Source organism: Melozone crissalis, unplaced genomic scaffold (assembly GCF_028551555.1).
Source record: "Melozone crissalis strain CALT ecotype California unplaced genomic scaffold, PUWL_Pcris_2 ptg000017l_1, whole genome shotgun sequence".
Lineage (NCBI taxonomy): Eukaryota > Metazoa > Chordata > Aves > Passeriformes > Passerellidae > Melozone > Melozone crissalis.
Window position 1 is genome coordinate 1356918 of NW_026535795.1, and position 15419 is coordinate 1372336.

Genomic DNA, 15419 nt, shown 5'->3' on the forward strand with positions numbered 1-15419 from the left:
GCCAGCACCTGGCACACGGCCTGGAGAGCAGAGCCCTGAGTGCCCCAGGCCAGGAGAGCCAAGCCCTGAGTGCCCCAGGCCAGGTCACAGTGCGTGGGCTCTGCCCCAAGGCAGGCACAGCCCAGCCTGACCCACTCCCCCATCACAGCCTCACAGCCTCATGCTGCCCTGCTGTTCCAGCACCTTCCTCGCTGTTTAGTTCTAGAGCAGCACTCAGGCTTTATAAAACTCCCTCCCTCCTCATCTCCCCTCACTGTCCAACCTGCTGGACAACACACCTGAAGTTTGAATTCACACCATAGTGTGAATATGGAATTACACTGCTATGGATGGTAATGAAGGACAGTCAGAGTCCCATAGCTTGGCCAGAAATCCAACCCATGACTGGCAGGGACAGACCTTCCTCAGACTCATCCTGCCCTCCCCTACACCCTCCTTCAGAGCTTGGCAGAGATGAGAAAACAAGTGTTTGCTTTCTGCCTCTCTGCACTCCCAAGGACTGAGCAAGGAGCACCACAATCAGGCAGCTCTGATGTTGGAAAGGTGCAGCTTTAGGGTTCCTTTTTCCTCCCATTGCCTCCCGACGGCAAAAAACATTTGCTGGATTATTTTGCCAGAATCAGGATCTCAGCACTTTTCCATTTTATCAGGGCTATTCTCAGAACTGTTTCTCTTTGCTCTTTAGGGGAAGTTATTTATCCTTTTCCATGCAGCCAGCATCTTCAGGCGCTGGCAATTTGACAACTTAATATTCTTTTTCCCTTTGTAGGACGATCACAGTACAAAAAAGATTGCACATATCCCTGTCATTCTATTCCAGAGTGGAAATCAACGTCCCTGGCACATCCCAACCCCTGCATCAAACCCCAGCTGTTCCTGAGGAATGGATCTTCAACTCCTCCACAACTCCCTAGCCCCTGTCGTTCTAAGCAATGAGCTAAAGCCCAACTCTGGCTCCTGGATTTCAGGTCCCTAGAGTGAAGCAGCATGCTGCCTCCTGAACTCACTCCTCAGCCGACTAAAAGCTTTTTGCCAGAAAAACGTTCAGCACCAAGTGTGAAAAAGCCATCCCAAAATTTATTCTCAAAAATGTCAACAGAAACGCATCAGTAGATACTCAAAACTACAGAGTTCTTCCAAGTCATACATTCACAATGTAGAAATGTGACAATTGGGATGCCTTTTGCGTGGTCTATGTAACAATATCCATTTTACAGTGTAAACAGGTACTGGTATGTTCTTACCCACGAGTCCAGCAGGAAAGGCACAACTCGGCATACAGGGATCATCAGCAAAATCAGGTGCAACAACATCACACAAACTTTTGGTAAATCTGCATTTCTGGGGCCTTCCACAAGAGACTGGACTAGAGGATTTCCCGCAGCCAACAGCCAGATTTCTCTCCCTCCTTCAGTCCTTCCACACCAAACGCTCCCTTTGCAGCCTGGTTCAGATCCCACTGCACATCCAGCTCCAGCAGGCGTTCGAGGAACAGTGAAAGGTCAGTCCAGCAACTCCTCAGCTGCTTCCACTAATAATACAACAGCTTTTGGTTTCACATAGTGCATGGAAGCATCTGCTTGGATCTCAGTCATTACAGTGGTCATTATTAGAAAAAATAGACACTACAACTACAAAAGGAAAAAAATGAGGTAGATAACTTAGAATCCAGATGACTATCCCAGCAACCTTCATACAACACACGTGGGTCATTAATGACCATTTTGGTGGAATGCAAGCTCACAGACCACCAAAAAAACCTTAATGACCAGAGTAGGAATGCCATCCAAAAACCCACAAAACATTTAACCTAAGCATGAATACTTCATATTTAAATACAGGTTTACACAGACTGATCTCCTAAATTACCCAAACGAAAAATAAAAAATAAAAACAAAAAGTCTCTTGCTAAGGAAACCAGTTCCCATGGCAAATTGCAACAGTCACCTGAGATTCCTTGCAGAGCTTTCAGACCTGACTTCCCAAGGCAAGTCTTCCCTTTCAAGAGGAAACAAAACAAAACAAAAGTATATACATACCCACCCATGCTTGTTTGGGGCTCTTGGTATTGAAATAAAACATCTAGGAAAAACTGCACATCTTTGGAAGCAGGAATTTTGGCACTATACTTGAAGGACTGTCCTAGTAGTAGTATTAAATAAGCAGCAGTCAACAACACAAAGAATTAATTACTTAGGAGCAGTGACTAAAGAAAAACAGCAACTTGCTTTTCATAGAACTTCTGAGGCAAAAAACCAAAGGAATTAAAAAAAAACTTTGTAGTTTTTATAGCAATTATTAAGAAAAAGTACATTCAGAAACCACACAGAGCCAAAAATCCAAACAGAAAAACTCTAAGAGGGTGGCAGACATTCTAGGATATTTACCCGCATCAATAGTTTCCATTTCTCATCAGTAAATAGAAGCTTTTCCATCAACAGTAGGTTGTTTCCACTCTCTTCAAAACCCCCATTATCACTCTAAACAAAGAGGTAAATATTCTAACCTTTGGAATTTCAAGTTGCAGAAACTTCTGTAAGGCTTGTACACATTAAAGTCACACGTAAGAACTACTTTGCAAGACCCGCATCTTTCCAAATAGAAGGAAATCCTATTCTTTATTAATTACTATTTGCAAAGCAATATCATGATTGTACTCTGGGCAACTCTTACAAAGACAACCATAAAATCATTTGCACGTCAATAGGAAAATAGGAGGCCGAAGTGGAATCTCTTAAAAATATACGTTTGTGTCTATATATATTTGTTCTTTCTGCAGGCGAGCTCCTGTCGAGTCCTTAGCTGACGGCGATTTTGTTCTCCTCCAGGAAGAGAGGGAACTGGTGTTTTGGCACACTGTCTGCAGCAGCAGCGCCCGCCTTCTCCGCCTCGGCGGCGCCAGCCTGGGCCGGCTCTGCCTTGGCGGCCGGGGCCGAGTTCAGGGGCGAGCCCCCGGGCAGGGGCACGGGCAGGGCGGGCAGGGCCCCGCTCTGGATCACCGAGATCTCGTTGGCCTTCACGGCCAGCCCGTTGCTGAGCACGGCCGCGTACTGGTTCCACACGGCGGGGTCGATGCTCACCGAGGGCGCCACCATCTCCTTGGGGAACATCTCCGACACCTTCTTGGGGTCGTTGCCCAGCAGGGCCATGGGGTTGTCGATGGACAGGCGCCTGCCCCGCCTGGCTGAGTTGTTCCACATGTGGGTTCCTACGTGGACCTTCCGGAGAGGGGGGAAAGCAAAGAGAATCGTTAATTCTGCAGCTCTTCCGTGGTGGACACAAATTCTACTGTGCTTGCAGGCAGGTAGCCCAAAGAAGTCAGGCTTGCAAAGAGAATCGTTAATCCTGCAGCTCTTCCATGCCAGACCCAAATTCTACTGTGCTTGCAGGCAGGTAGCCCAAAGAAGTCAGGCTTGCTCCACTTGCATTCAGGTAAATATTTGAGCTGGGTGGCTCACGTCAGAGTTCCCTTCGTGGCATGTGTCAGACACAGTCATTCACTGCCTGACATCACCGTGGCTCTCTGGAGCTGGCTGCTAGAGGGCTTGGAGGACTGTGTTCTACACTTGGAATAAGTGCTGTTGGCAAAGACACCCTCTCTGCCCTCAAAACAGGAACCACATTATCTGCTGCAAACAGACAACACTCAAAAAATTCTGAGTAATGAAAAAAACCACCAAGTAATTTGGCAGAGGTTCATTTAAGCTGAAATCTCTCACACCACATTCTGCTGGTGCTTCCAGCGAGGCACTGCTCACCCACTGGAGTGTTTTCTCTCCCCATCAGTATTTATGCAAGAGGACTGAAGAGCTTGAAGAGGTTCTCACAGGGAGGGAGAAGCCTCTGTGCAAGTGAGGGAGCTGAATCCCTCACGGGACAAATGGATTCATCTGGCAGAAGGACAGACTCACAGCACTTCTTCAGCATGTGCTTAGCCACAATCCTCAAGCACTTTGTGCCATCTCAGGATTATCCCAGTTTATCCCTCCTCATCTCTCAAAATTTCAAGCAGTGCAGTGTAATGCACTTACTCAGCAGGCAGCATTTTGTAGCAGTCTATGAAATGCTTATGTCTTGACACATCTAAATCCAAATTAAAAAAGAAAGCAATCTGCTTAGTGAGGGCTAAGCCTCCCCTTCCATCCCAAAAGAAAAGTCAAGGACAGCAGCAAAGACCTGAGGGTGATCTCAGTAACACTTACACAAAAAAACTATGTGGAGAAGCTCAGGAAAGAGACAAGGGTCACAAGTAAGTATTCGAGGAACTAAGAGAGATCAGCGCTGCCTCAGAGGCAGGTCAAATATCAGAAACCCTGGTTTCTGATCCCCAGTGTTAGTCTCACAGACCAAGGAGATGACAACAGACGGGACCCACCTTCAGGTTGCCCTTGGTGGTGAAGGCTCTCCCACAGATGGTGCAGGCAAAGGGCTTCTCCCCGGTGTGGGTGCGCTCGTGGATCTGCAGGGCGCTGGCAGAGGAGAAGTTCTTGCCACAGGTAGTGCAGATGTGCTGTTTGGCAGGACGGCAGAACTTGGGGCGCGGCACCAGCAGAGGGGCGACCCCGGGGGACAGAGCTGGGGGGCCGATGAAGGGGCCGGCGCTGAGGGGGCGATCGCTGGGCAGCTCCATTTTGATCAGGGCTGGTGGGGCTCTGACAAACGCAGCTGGGATACTGCTGCGACCTGGAAGGAAAGCAAAAGCGGTGCTTATATCCCTGCCTAATTCTGCTTCCAAGCCTAAGCCTGGCTGAGAATCCAGGCCCTGCCTTTGAAGCTGTATGTGCCTGAAGAGCACGTCTGCAGAGGCCACCGCACTTCCTAGGATACCCCAAAACCAATCAGTTCATCCCTGGGTTTGTTGGTGAGCTTATGAGATACAAATCTTTCAGGTCAAATTTAGATCAACCTTAACCTCAATGCTACAGAGGCTGAAAACCCCACAGACTATTTTAGGGTTTCCATATCACACTCTCGGGATAAGCAGTTTTCCCTTAAACACATAAATGTGTATTTTTAAAGAGCTATAACGAGATATCAAATGAGCCCATGAAAGACAGAGAGGGCACAGTCTACATTAATTTTAAGGAGATGGCAGCAGTTAAGCCTTAGAATTTTGGGCTTGACTTAGTCAGGAAAACTTTACAGGGCCTGTGTCCTATCCAAACAGAGGAGCAGGAAGAGGGGAAAGCTGACAAAGTTTTGTTTCCTGTTGGTCCTTTTAGGATTGATTTCCTCCTGCCCCACCCCAAATCCCTGCCAGCACTGTGCATCACTCACCATATTCTCCATTAGCAAAGTGTAGCCCAGGCTCCTCCTTGATGACCTTCCGCCCGATGTTGCCGTACGTTAAATCCAGAGCTCCAACAACACCTTCCACTTCCGCAGGAGCGTTCTCAGCACCCTCTGCTTTACTCCCCGTGCCCGAATCCTCCTGGCTGGTGAAGGCAGGTGACTTGGACCTGACGCTCTCAGCCTGGCTGTTGGCCGGGGACGGTGCCTGCAGCGAGGCGGCCTCGGAGGCGGCAGGGCTGCGGCCGTTCTGGTAGTCGGCATCGCCCACCACCGAGGACGAGTCGTTGGTCATGCCGTCGCTCTCTGCCGAGCCGTTGTCGCTGGACTTCAGACTGCTCTGCCGCTGCAAGCTCAGCGACGAGCCCACCATCTTCATCTGGCTCTCCAGCGCTGCAACCCCAGAGAAGGAGGCGGCTGCGGCGGGCGACTCTGATTGTGCATCGTACGGAGTGGGAGGTTTGGAGGAGCTCCTGGGGCCATCCTGAGAGTCCACGTCATCTTCCATGTCTATGCTTTCCACGATCTCCTCCGGGCGCCCGATGTCTCCGTTCTTCTCGGGCAGGGCAGGATCCCCCTCGGTGTCGCAGGGGGGCTCAGGCATGGGGGTGTTGGGGATCTGCCCGCCCATGTGCATGCGGATGTGCTGCTGCAGCACCACGGCGTTTGTAAACTTCTTCTGGCAAATGGGACACGAGTGCTGCATCTTCAAGGGGGTGTTGGCCCTGTGGACACCATAGTGGGTTTTGAGGTTCCCTTTAGTGGAGAAGGCACGGCCACAGATCTTGCACTTGAACGGCCTCTCCCCGGTGTGGGTGCGGTAATGCATCTTCAGCGAGCTCTGGCAGCTCAGCACTCTGTGACAGATCAGGCACTCGTTGGGGTCAGAAGTGGACTTGTCGATATTTTCAACCAGCTGCTGGAGCTTGGATGTCTCTGAGCCTTGCTCGTTTGACCCACCTACGTGGAAGATGCTCACGCTGCAGGCAGCTTGTGGTGAGCTCAAGCTCTGCTCCGTTCCCGACTCGTGACCGACCGCCCCCGACGAGGAGGAGCCACCCTCGCTTTCGGGAGAGGGCCTCGACTGCAGCTCACCGGAGAACGTACCAGGCAGAGCCTCCTTGATGCCTGCCAGGCTGGAGATGGCCTGAGGTGTGCCGCTGGCCGCAGAGGTAGGCAGAGTTGTTAGGAGAGGTTTGCTGTCCACAATCAGGTTGGACTCATCCAGTGGCACAGACATCCCGTACGGAATTCCAGTGCTGGTAGGGACATTGTCCAGGTGCTCAGGAACTGGGTAAGGATTCATCTTGATGTGGGGGTACTTGTCTTTGTGACGCTGAAAATGCACTTTGAGGTTTCCTTTGGTGGTGAAGCGGTTCCCACAGATGTTACACTTATAGGGCCTTTCCCCGGTGTGGGAGCGGAGGTGGATCTGCAGGGCACTGTCGTTGCCAAAGACCTTCCCACAGAATTTACACTTGTGTTTGAAGAACGGCTCCTCCGTGCTGGGTTTGCTTTCAGACACGCTGATGTTGGGCGGTTTCCCCTTGCCCTTCTTTGAGGAATCCATCACGGACGAAACGGCCGAAAGCGGGTTCTGGAAGATGACCGAGCCGGAGGACTGAGGTAGCAAAGGATTTGGGAACTGAGAGATGGAGCCGGGCAGGCCTCGGCTCCCCTCTGGCTTCAGGGGGAAGGAGGAGGAGAGCCCAGCAGCCAGCGAGCTGGCGGCCGCAATGCCAGTGTTAGAGTGAGGTAGCTTTCCTTGCTTCAAGGATTCCAGGGATAGGCTCTGGCTCCCAGCCTTCTGTCCGATTAGAGCCACGGCAGCCGAGAGCTGCTGGGACATGTGGGCCCCCAGAGCCTTGAGCGGGTCGGCAGCAGCTGCGATGGAGGGGTGCAGGGCGTGGGGAGCCATCATGGCGATCTGGATGCGGATCTGCTCCGTCAGCTGGATCTGCTGGAGCTGCTGCTGCTGCAGGCACACCAGCTGCTCCAGGATCATGGGGATGGCGTTGAACCCGGCCGCCGAGGAGGAGATGGCGTCCGACGTCCGCTGGTTCACGGCCACCTTAGTGCCACGGATGGTCTGCAGGGTCACGTTAGTGTTCGGTACTTTGGGTTTTGGTAGATAGCTCAGGCCGGGGGCCGCAGGCGTCAGGGGGGGCTCTATTTTAAGGTACATTCCTCCCACCGGCTCAGCATCCATTTTTCCTTCTCTCTTGTCCACGGAGGCAGCGCAGCCCTTGGCCTGAATGTCCTTGCGTGCCCTGCCGTCCATGCGGTCGCTCGGGAAGGGCCCCAGAGGAGCCTCGGGGAAGCTCTCGGGGGGCACTGCTCCCTCGCTGTCGTTCATGATCAGAACAGGCGGGTTTTTAGTGCAATTTTTCTTATGCTCAAGGAATTCAGAGAGAACAAAGAATTCTGCACAGCATTTCTCGCAGATTTTGGTTTCCTCCGTGCGGCACCTTTTGGAACTCATTTCACCATCTCTATCACCTGGGACGTCTTGTGGACTCCCTTAAAATAAAAGAAAGTCACATTATTAATTGCCAGATTTAGACCAAGCATTCACTGTTAAGATCGCTGCCTCCACCCCAATTGTAAATTAAAATACAAGACACTGGAATCAAGTTTGCAGATCAACCTGAAGTTCCGCTCTTTGTTTTGATGCCAATTCCTTCACAACCCAAAATAAATCATAATCTCAGTTCAGTTTACAAGGAAAAACATATTTTTAAAAAACTCTCACAAGGCTCAATGAAAAAAGATTCATTCCAAATCCCTTTACACCGGTAAAAATCCCCTGGAACAGTTCTGCAAGGCAGCACCTGCAACACAGCTTAAAAGGAACACCAGGACAGAGGAGGCATTGAAGCACCGAGCAAAACACCACACATGACTTCTGCTGTTTACACTTCAGGTTCTAATTCTTTGTTAACCATCTCTCAAAAAATCATAAAAGATCATTAATACAGGAATTTTGAGCAATTCTTACTGTACCGACCTAAATGAGTTTTGCTCTGCCATTACGAAAGTAATTACAAGCCGAGAGGGATGACAACAGGCAAGCAAGGCCAGTATTAGCTCTGAAACCCTCTGAAAGCGAACACACCCCACTAATAATCTCAACATGGACACAGTAGCAAAGAATGATTAAATCCGGAACTTGGCACTCCAGTATGCGCCTCCATTGATACCAATGATTATTTAAAAAATAATACAAGTAACAAGTCCTGCTCATAAAACCACACCAGGGCATTTCCGACCTCGCAGGAGGCCTCCTTCAGCTGCACCCACCACTCACCCACTCCGGGAAGGGGCAGGGAAAGCCAAGAGTCCCCTCCTGCCCTTCCACCAGCAGCACAGCACGGTTCAGACTGAGCAGAACTTGTACATGGACCAAAAAAAAGAAAAAAAAAAAAATCGGGGAAATATCTGAACTGCAAGAGGTTAACAGAAACGATAACCAAAACAGGATGTTTTTGCTCAGCCTTGCCATCCCTCAAACAACAAACTCCCAGCCTGCTGCAGGTGGGGCAGAGCTCAGGGCAGGAGGGAGAACTCCCAGCGAGGGGGAGCAGAAAGGGCTGGGGCAGGATCGCAGCCCCCAGGGCTCCCCATGGAGCTGCTCCCATTCGGGGGTGCCACGGGTGCAGGGGGTTCAGGGAAGGGTGTCACCACAGACCCCCCAGCTCCAGCCCCCAGGATCTGCTCCCATTCGGGGGTGCCACGGGTGCAGGGGGTTCAGGGAAGGGTGTCCCCCCTGCCCAGACCCCCCAGCTGCCCCCAGGGTGGGACCAGGTGAAGCTCAGGAGCTTCTCGTGGCTTTGGTCGGTGCAAGGTGAGGCCAAACCACACCTGGGTGTGTCCTGAACGTGGAGGGGACGTGTCCAGGTGACAAGGCGAGCACATCGCCCTGCTTGAGGGAGGATATGGCAACCCTTGCCATTTCTGACCTCAGCGAGGGCACTGTGTGTGCTCAACAAAGGAAACTTCAACCGTTTAATGCTGTGTGGCACCAAGTGCACGTGAAAGTTTATTTGTAAAAATAAACATTTGATCAATAACTAAAATTCGCAAGTATCAGAGGCCTGTTCTGCTGTGATGTGCAGAGCAATAAACCCAAACCTGCACAAGTCCTTGAACGGGGAGGAAGGGAGTTCTCAGCACAGCTACGATCAAAAATGTTTGGATGCCTCTCCCATTTAAGCAGGGAAAATTAAACACCTCCCCTTCAGCCCAAACAACTCCTGCAAGTGACAGAAACAAGGATGGCAGCACACATTTCCCACCCCAGATATCATTACAGGGATGTCTCTAAAGCTGATTTAACTCTAAAAACACAGAGAAACCCAGCCTGCAGGCAAGTACAACTACTGCACAATTCAGAACTTGGTCAACAGAGTCAACCAGCATCAAGAACAGATTATTTTAAACTCGTTTTGCAGGACTCTGAGCAGATATACTTGGAAAGAAGGCACCTGGATTAAAAAAAAGAGAAAACCTCTAGAACTACTCTACGCTGACTTGGGAGGTTTTTGACTACTTTCCTGTTTCACAGAATACTAAAATAGGATTTCATAGAATACTAAAACATAAAAATCTCTTCCAAATCCTTTAATTGTTTGGGGCTTTCCCAGTCCCGTCCCCCTGGCAGAACAACACTGTTTCCACGTCATGAAATAATAAAAAATAACCTCAGCTTTTACTTTTTCCAGTGGCACAGAAATGTCTGCACCAAACACTGCTGCCCACCCCCAAGGAGATATTCCAGGATAATGTCTAGACAAGTCCTCAAACTTCAACTGCTTCAAAGCATCCGATCATTTATCTCCTTTCCCATGATAATACTTCTTATTTTTCTACTTCTGCGCTGATAAGATCACACTCAATTCAATGCTCCTTTCCCAATCTCCAGCACAGCCCACGCTCCTCATTCTCGTAATTCTGAGGAGCTCTGGTGACTTTCCTGGTTCAGAGCAGCAGTGGCCATCTCAGAGAAAGACTCCAGTGCACTGAGGGTGCCTGTGCTGGGCAGCAGAGCCCGGCAGCCCTGCCCTGTCACACATTCTCCTTTCTCCACAGTGAAGCATTAGCTGGACTCTGCATAAATTCAATTCAGAGCTTGAAACGACTTGCTGCATGACAAATAGGGGAGTTATGCATTATTTTACCTTAAAGAAAGGGTTTTAGATAAATTCACAAGTAGGACGCTGGGTTATTTTACAGCAGCTGGAATAACAAAAGGAACAATCGATGGTTTCTGTAAAAAACCCAACAGCTTCTGTGAAAATCATTCTGATTTGTATCTAGCTCCTCTTCCCTGGCCCAAGTGCTGCCATCAGAGCCCCTCAACTGCCCCGAGCCCAGCAGTGACCACAGAAATGAAATAACAGCCTGAACTCGGGGCTCCCCATGCCAGGAGGGCAGCTCTGCCCACCGACCATGAGGATTTACCCAGCACTGCCCTGCCACGACAATTCCCCTGCACTTCACTTAACCCTCCCCAAAGGCTTCCCAGGGACAGGACTTCTACTGTGGTTTTTTTATCTCCCCACCCCCGAATTTCAGGAATGTTATCTCTCAGCATCTAGTTATCCAATAAGTTAGAAGAATGCAGTAAACCCAGCAGGGGGGTTAGATTGAATCACTGGCAAATGGATGGATAAAATCCACTATTGTGTAGGACAAGGCGGTCATCGACAAGGAAGGCTGATAAAATCCACACCGCTCAAATGATTTTTTTTTTTTTTTTTAAGGAAAACAGTTAAAGGAGTTAAGTAAAGCTGGTTTGATGTGATTTCAAGAAGGGGGCTGCTGGCCTACCACTCATCTAAGCCAATAGTGACTTTTTTTTCTCAACTTTATTTCACTTGAATTGGGATGAAACAGAACTCAAGCCTTCCCATCCACTTTTTTTTTATTCAGGAGTTCTGATACCTTTGGTGAGCTTCTTTTCCCCACAGCCTACATCTGACCAATTTTACTTTAAGGTTAACAAAGACCATGCACCTCCCCGGTTTAAATTAACTCAGAGAGGATTGATTACCACCCTTCACTCCCAGACACGAAGCCTCTGCCATCAGCTTGAGCCCTCTGCCATCAGCTCGCTGCTGCTCTCAGGGTCCCTGATGCTATTCTCCTTCTCCAAAGGAGAGGGCTTCCAAAAGCTCCAAACTGCCCCAAATCGCCCTTCTCCCACTACCAAACGCCATTTAGTGCATTTTAACTGTGACAAAATCACTTTTTTGAGTAAGTAAAATGCACAACTGGCAACTTACAGAGATATTCCAAAGGCCTCGATGCTTTCCACACCGAATTCACCAGCTGCGTTTTTCTACCCAAGAACGATGCAGGAACGCGTTCCCCCACAATCACCATTTCACATCCTTACGGGCTCTCTCTCAACGCTTCAATTACTTTATTATCTACTTACTAATTCCCCCTTTGGCCTATCCACAACTTCAAGCGAGATATTCAGCCGAAGACAGAACAAACCACAGCGAACGAGCGAGCAAATTAAGAGCTGAAACCCGCGGGGAAAGCGGAGGCGCTGGGCCCCGAGGGCTCACCCCGCTCCGGGGCCGGGGCCGGGCTCGGAGCCCCCGGTGCTTGGAGCCGAGGCCGGTCGGTGGAGGGCCGGGCCGGGCCGGGCTCGTTGCCCCCGGTGCTCGGTGCTCGCTGCCCGGGCCGGTCGGTGGAGGGCCCGGAGCCCCCGGTGCTCGGTGCTCGCTGCCCGGGCCGGTCGGTGGAGGGCCCGGAGCCCCCGGTGCTCGGTGCTCGCTGCCCGGGCCGGTCGGTGGAGGGCCCGGAGCCCCCGGTGCTCGGTGCTCGCTGCCCGCGCCGGTCGGTGGAGGGCACTCACGGCCCGCGTTCGGACCCCTCCGGGCCAGCACCACCACCCCGGGCGGGGCCGGCGCCCCCCGGGCCCACCTGAGCCCCGCACCGCGCTCTGTGCCCACGGGGGGGGCTCCAGCCGGCTCCGAGCCCCCCGCCCTGCCCGGCCCTACCTGGAGCACGCTTAACACCCGCGCGGTGTTTAAGAGCGAGCTAAACGGCACAAACCCCGCTGCCAAGGTCAATTGCATGAGAGTCCTAATTGTGAGCCTGACATCAACTTACCACCCACGGCAAGCAGGAGGAGGCAAAGGTTAGAGCAGTAGCTCTGTCAAAACGTCACATGCCGCCGAGCGCGGCGAAAGGGCTCCATCATCCCCGCTACCAATATAATGAATGTTTCACTCGCGTAAAAGGCAAAGCAAGCCGGGCATCGCCCCCCGCCGCCCCCGGCACCCTCTGCCCCTCGCCGGGGCTGCGGCACCCCGGGCACGGCGGGGATGCTCCCGCACCGGGGCTCCCGGCCCCAACAGCAGCTTCGGGCAAGCGGAACAAACCTAGGATAAACCAGCGCAAAACTTGGGCTTTGCTCGTTCAACTTCTCCTCGGCCAACAGCCCTCTCCAGTTCTACAGAGCTCCGCGCACGAATCGGAGATATAATTGAAGCAAAGCTACGCTAATTTTACCCTGAGGGGAAAAAAAAAAAGAAAAAAAAGAAAAAAAAAAGTTGCAGTTTGATACTGTATTTTTAAGAATGAATCCGATTTTTAATGGCAGCAATCCGGCACAATAGGCATTTTCAAGCCCTTTGTGGAAATGCTAATTTTCAGTATGTAGCATTATTCCCCTGTGACCGCCTGCTGATTTTTTGACCTGTTAATGGATCCCCAGGTTCGCGGGACGCTTTAACCCGCTGCATTGTTCACAGAGGTGGGTCCCAAATCGCTTTGCGAAAAAAGGGGATACTTGCAAAAAAGGAGATAAGGGCTTGATTTTATTATTACTAGTATGTGTATATCCTCGCTAATGCCCCAGACAAATCCCTGCGGAATTTCGACTTTGTTATGCAACTTCATCACTTATTATTTACGGGCACACCTGGAGCGGGGAATATCAGGACTATTCGGGAGATTGGCGGGCGGTCCGAGCCGCCGGAGCCGCGGCCCCGGGTTGCATTTCGGAGAGCGGAGATGCCGCAGGACGGGACCGGCCCCGACCCCCCAAACCCACAGCGCCCCACGAGCAGCGGGAGAATCCCCCCACAGCCACAGCTCCCCCCGGTCCGCCGGCCTGGGCGGCCGCCGAGCGCTCCGCAGGGATTTCATCCAGGGTTTGGTTGGTAAAATTGAGAACGGGAGAGGGGGAAAAAAAGCCCGAACAACAATAACAAAAAAGCAGCTGGCCATTGCCCCGGAGAGCGCGGTGTGGAGCGATCCTCCCTCCCTCCCTCCCGCACGCCTCCCCCGCCCCAGCGCCGCATCAGGAGTGATTAACCCTTTTGTTTCAGCGCGGGGCCGGAGGTGCCTTTCCAGCAGCGGGCAGAGATTTACATGTGGAAACATCACCTCCATCCCCCAACCTAACCATATGCACAAAGGAAAACAGTCATGCATTAAACATGGGATTTATTGCCTTCTGGCCAGCATGCTGTTTCTTAAGTCACCATTAACCGGACCCAACAATTGCACATTTCGACTCAAAGAAGAGAAGGGGGAGGAGGGAAAAAAAAAATTAAAGAGCCCGAACCTCCTGCGGGCTGCGAATAAGCAGCTCCCGTAACGTGCATGGGTTTTCACCAGTTCGAAGCACGGAAACAAAACCAGTCCCAAAAGCCAGCAAAGATCCCAAAGAAAGTTCCTGGGGCGCACACGGGAACATTAGGGCACAACAACCTCAAAAACTCCGAGCAATCTCTGCCCGGCCGGGCCGGGACGCGCCCCGCTGCCGCCGCACTGCGCCCGGGAGCGGGACGGGCACGGCGGGAGCTCCGCGGGGAGCGGGGGAGAGCCGGGAGCCGCCTGTCCGGCTCGGGAGATGCCGCTCCGGCAGCCCCGCTCCCGCGGGGCCGGCACCGAGTGCCCCCTGCCCTTCCCTGCCCACCCCACCGGCAGCCCCGGCCGGTTTCTGCCAGCATTTCTGCGTTCCCCGCAGCGCGGCCCAGGAACGCGGAGTCCCCCAAAGCGGGGAGAGCGATCGCGGTGCCGGGACCCCCTCGCCGCCCCAATACAAAGCGTTCGCGCACACCCCGCATTAGCTCACCGGAGTTATTTTAGGAAGTCGGAAATCAAAGATGGCTGGAGGTCAAGCTACAAAAGGTCCAGGGCGATTGTGATCTCCAACAAAAATAGTCCGAGCGTGGAGGCTTTTCCCCCAGTTTTTGGTTTTTTTGGTTTTTTTTAAAGCCCCACAAAAATTCCCCTCTAACTGCCGACAAAGTGCTGAGCACGCCGAGGAAACCCAGCCCGATCCATTTCCTAGCCCTGCGAAGTTCTCTGCAATTTCTCCCCCTGCTCCCCCACCCCTTTACCCCCATCCCCCCAATTCCCTCCGCCTCGGGGAGCCTTTGGGGCTCCCCTCCCACGCGGCCGCGGCCCCACGCGGGACCCGGCGGAGGCTCCGCGGGCGCGGGGGGAGCGTGCGAGGCATCGCTGCGCTCCGCGGCCGTCCCCGAGCAGAATCGCCCGACAATAACGCGGAGCCCGCGCCGCGCTCAGCCCCCCAAAAAAACCCGGGGCGAGCCCTGGGCCGGCTGGCGGCGGAGCCCGCGGGGGGAAAGGCGCGGGGGGCGAAGCACGAGGCTGGAAAAGCGCCCCGGGAAGCGCCGCTCGCTCCCGCCGCGCACCAGCCGAGCCCGGAGCCGCGGCCGCCCCGCGCCCCTCTGCGCTCACCACTTGCAGCATCTGGGGGCTGCTCCTCGGAGTTGATGTGCTGGGGCTTCGCCTGCTTCCGTCGCGACATGGTGCACCAGCATCGGGAGCATGCAATAGTAGCAATTATTTTCCTCTTCACAACAAATTCCTAGAGTTGGGAAATTTGGGCGGAATGCGCATGTCAGAGTAATTATTATTATCAATAATGCATTGCGATTTATCATGGGTCCCTGACGGCTGATTGGCCTGAGTCCAAGGGCTCACAGATTATTCAAATCAGCCCCATTGATCCGCGCAGCGGGGCACGCTGGGCCATGTAGTCCCCGCGCCCGGCCCGCCCCGGCGGGCGACAAAGGCGAGAGCCCCCGGGGCCGGGGCAGCCCGGGCCGCCCCCGCTGAACAAACACCGGGCACCGCCG

The 15419-nt window shown here is 52.7% G+C and overlaps 1 protein-coding gene across 1 annotated transcript; it reads right to left on the bottom strand.

The window, feature by feature from the left end:
- Positions 1–2798: 2798 nt before the first annotated feature.
- Positions 2799–15088, bottom strand: SALL4 (spalt like transcription factor 4). The gene is made up of 4 exons (XM_054274665.1): positions 15019–15088; positions 5278–7809; positions 4376–4683; positions 2799–3218 (listed from the first exon to the last, which is right to left on the bottom strand). The coding sequence occupies exons 1-4, from the start codon at positions 15086–15088 to the stop codon at positions 2799–2801; spliced, it is 3330 nt and encodes a 1109-aa protein (XP_054130640.1).
- Positions 15089–15419: the final 331 nt, after the last annotated feature.

Coding starts and splice junctions, on each gene's coding strand:
- SALL4 (XM_054274665.1), bottom strand. CDS start 15,088: ATGTCGCGACGGAAGCAGGCGAAGCCCCAGCACATCAACTCCGAGGAG. Junction 7,810..15,018: donor GCCCCCAGATGCTGCAAGTG/GTGAGCGCAGAG, acceptor TTTTATTTTAAG/GGAGTCCACAAGACGTCCCA. Junction 3,219..4,375: donor CCACCAAGGGCAACCTGAAG/GTGGGTCCCGTC, acceptor CCTCTCCGGAAG/GTCCACGTAGGAACCCACAT.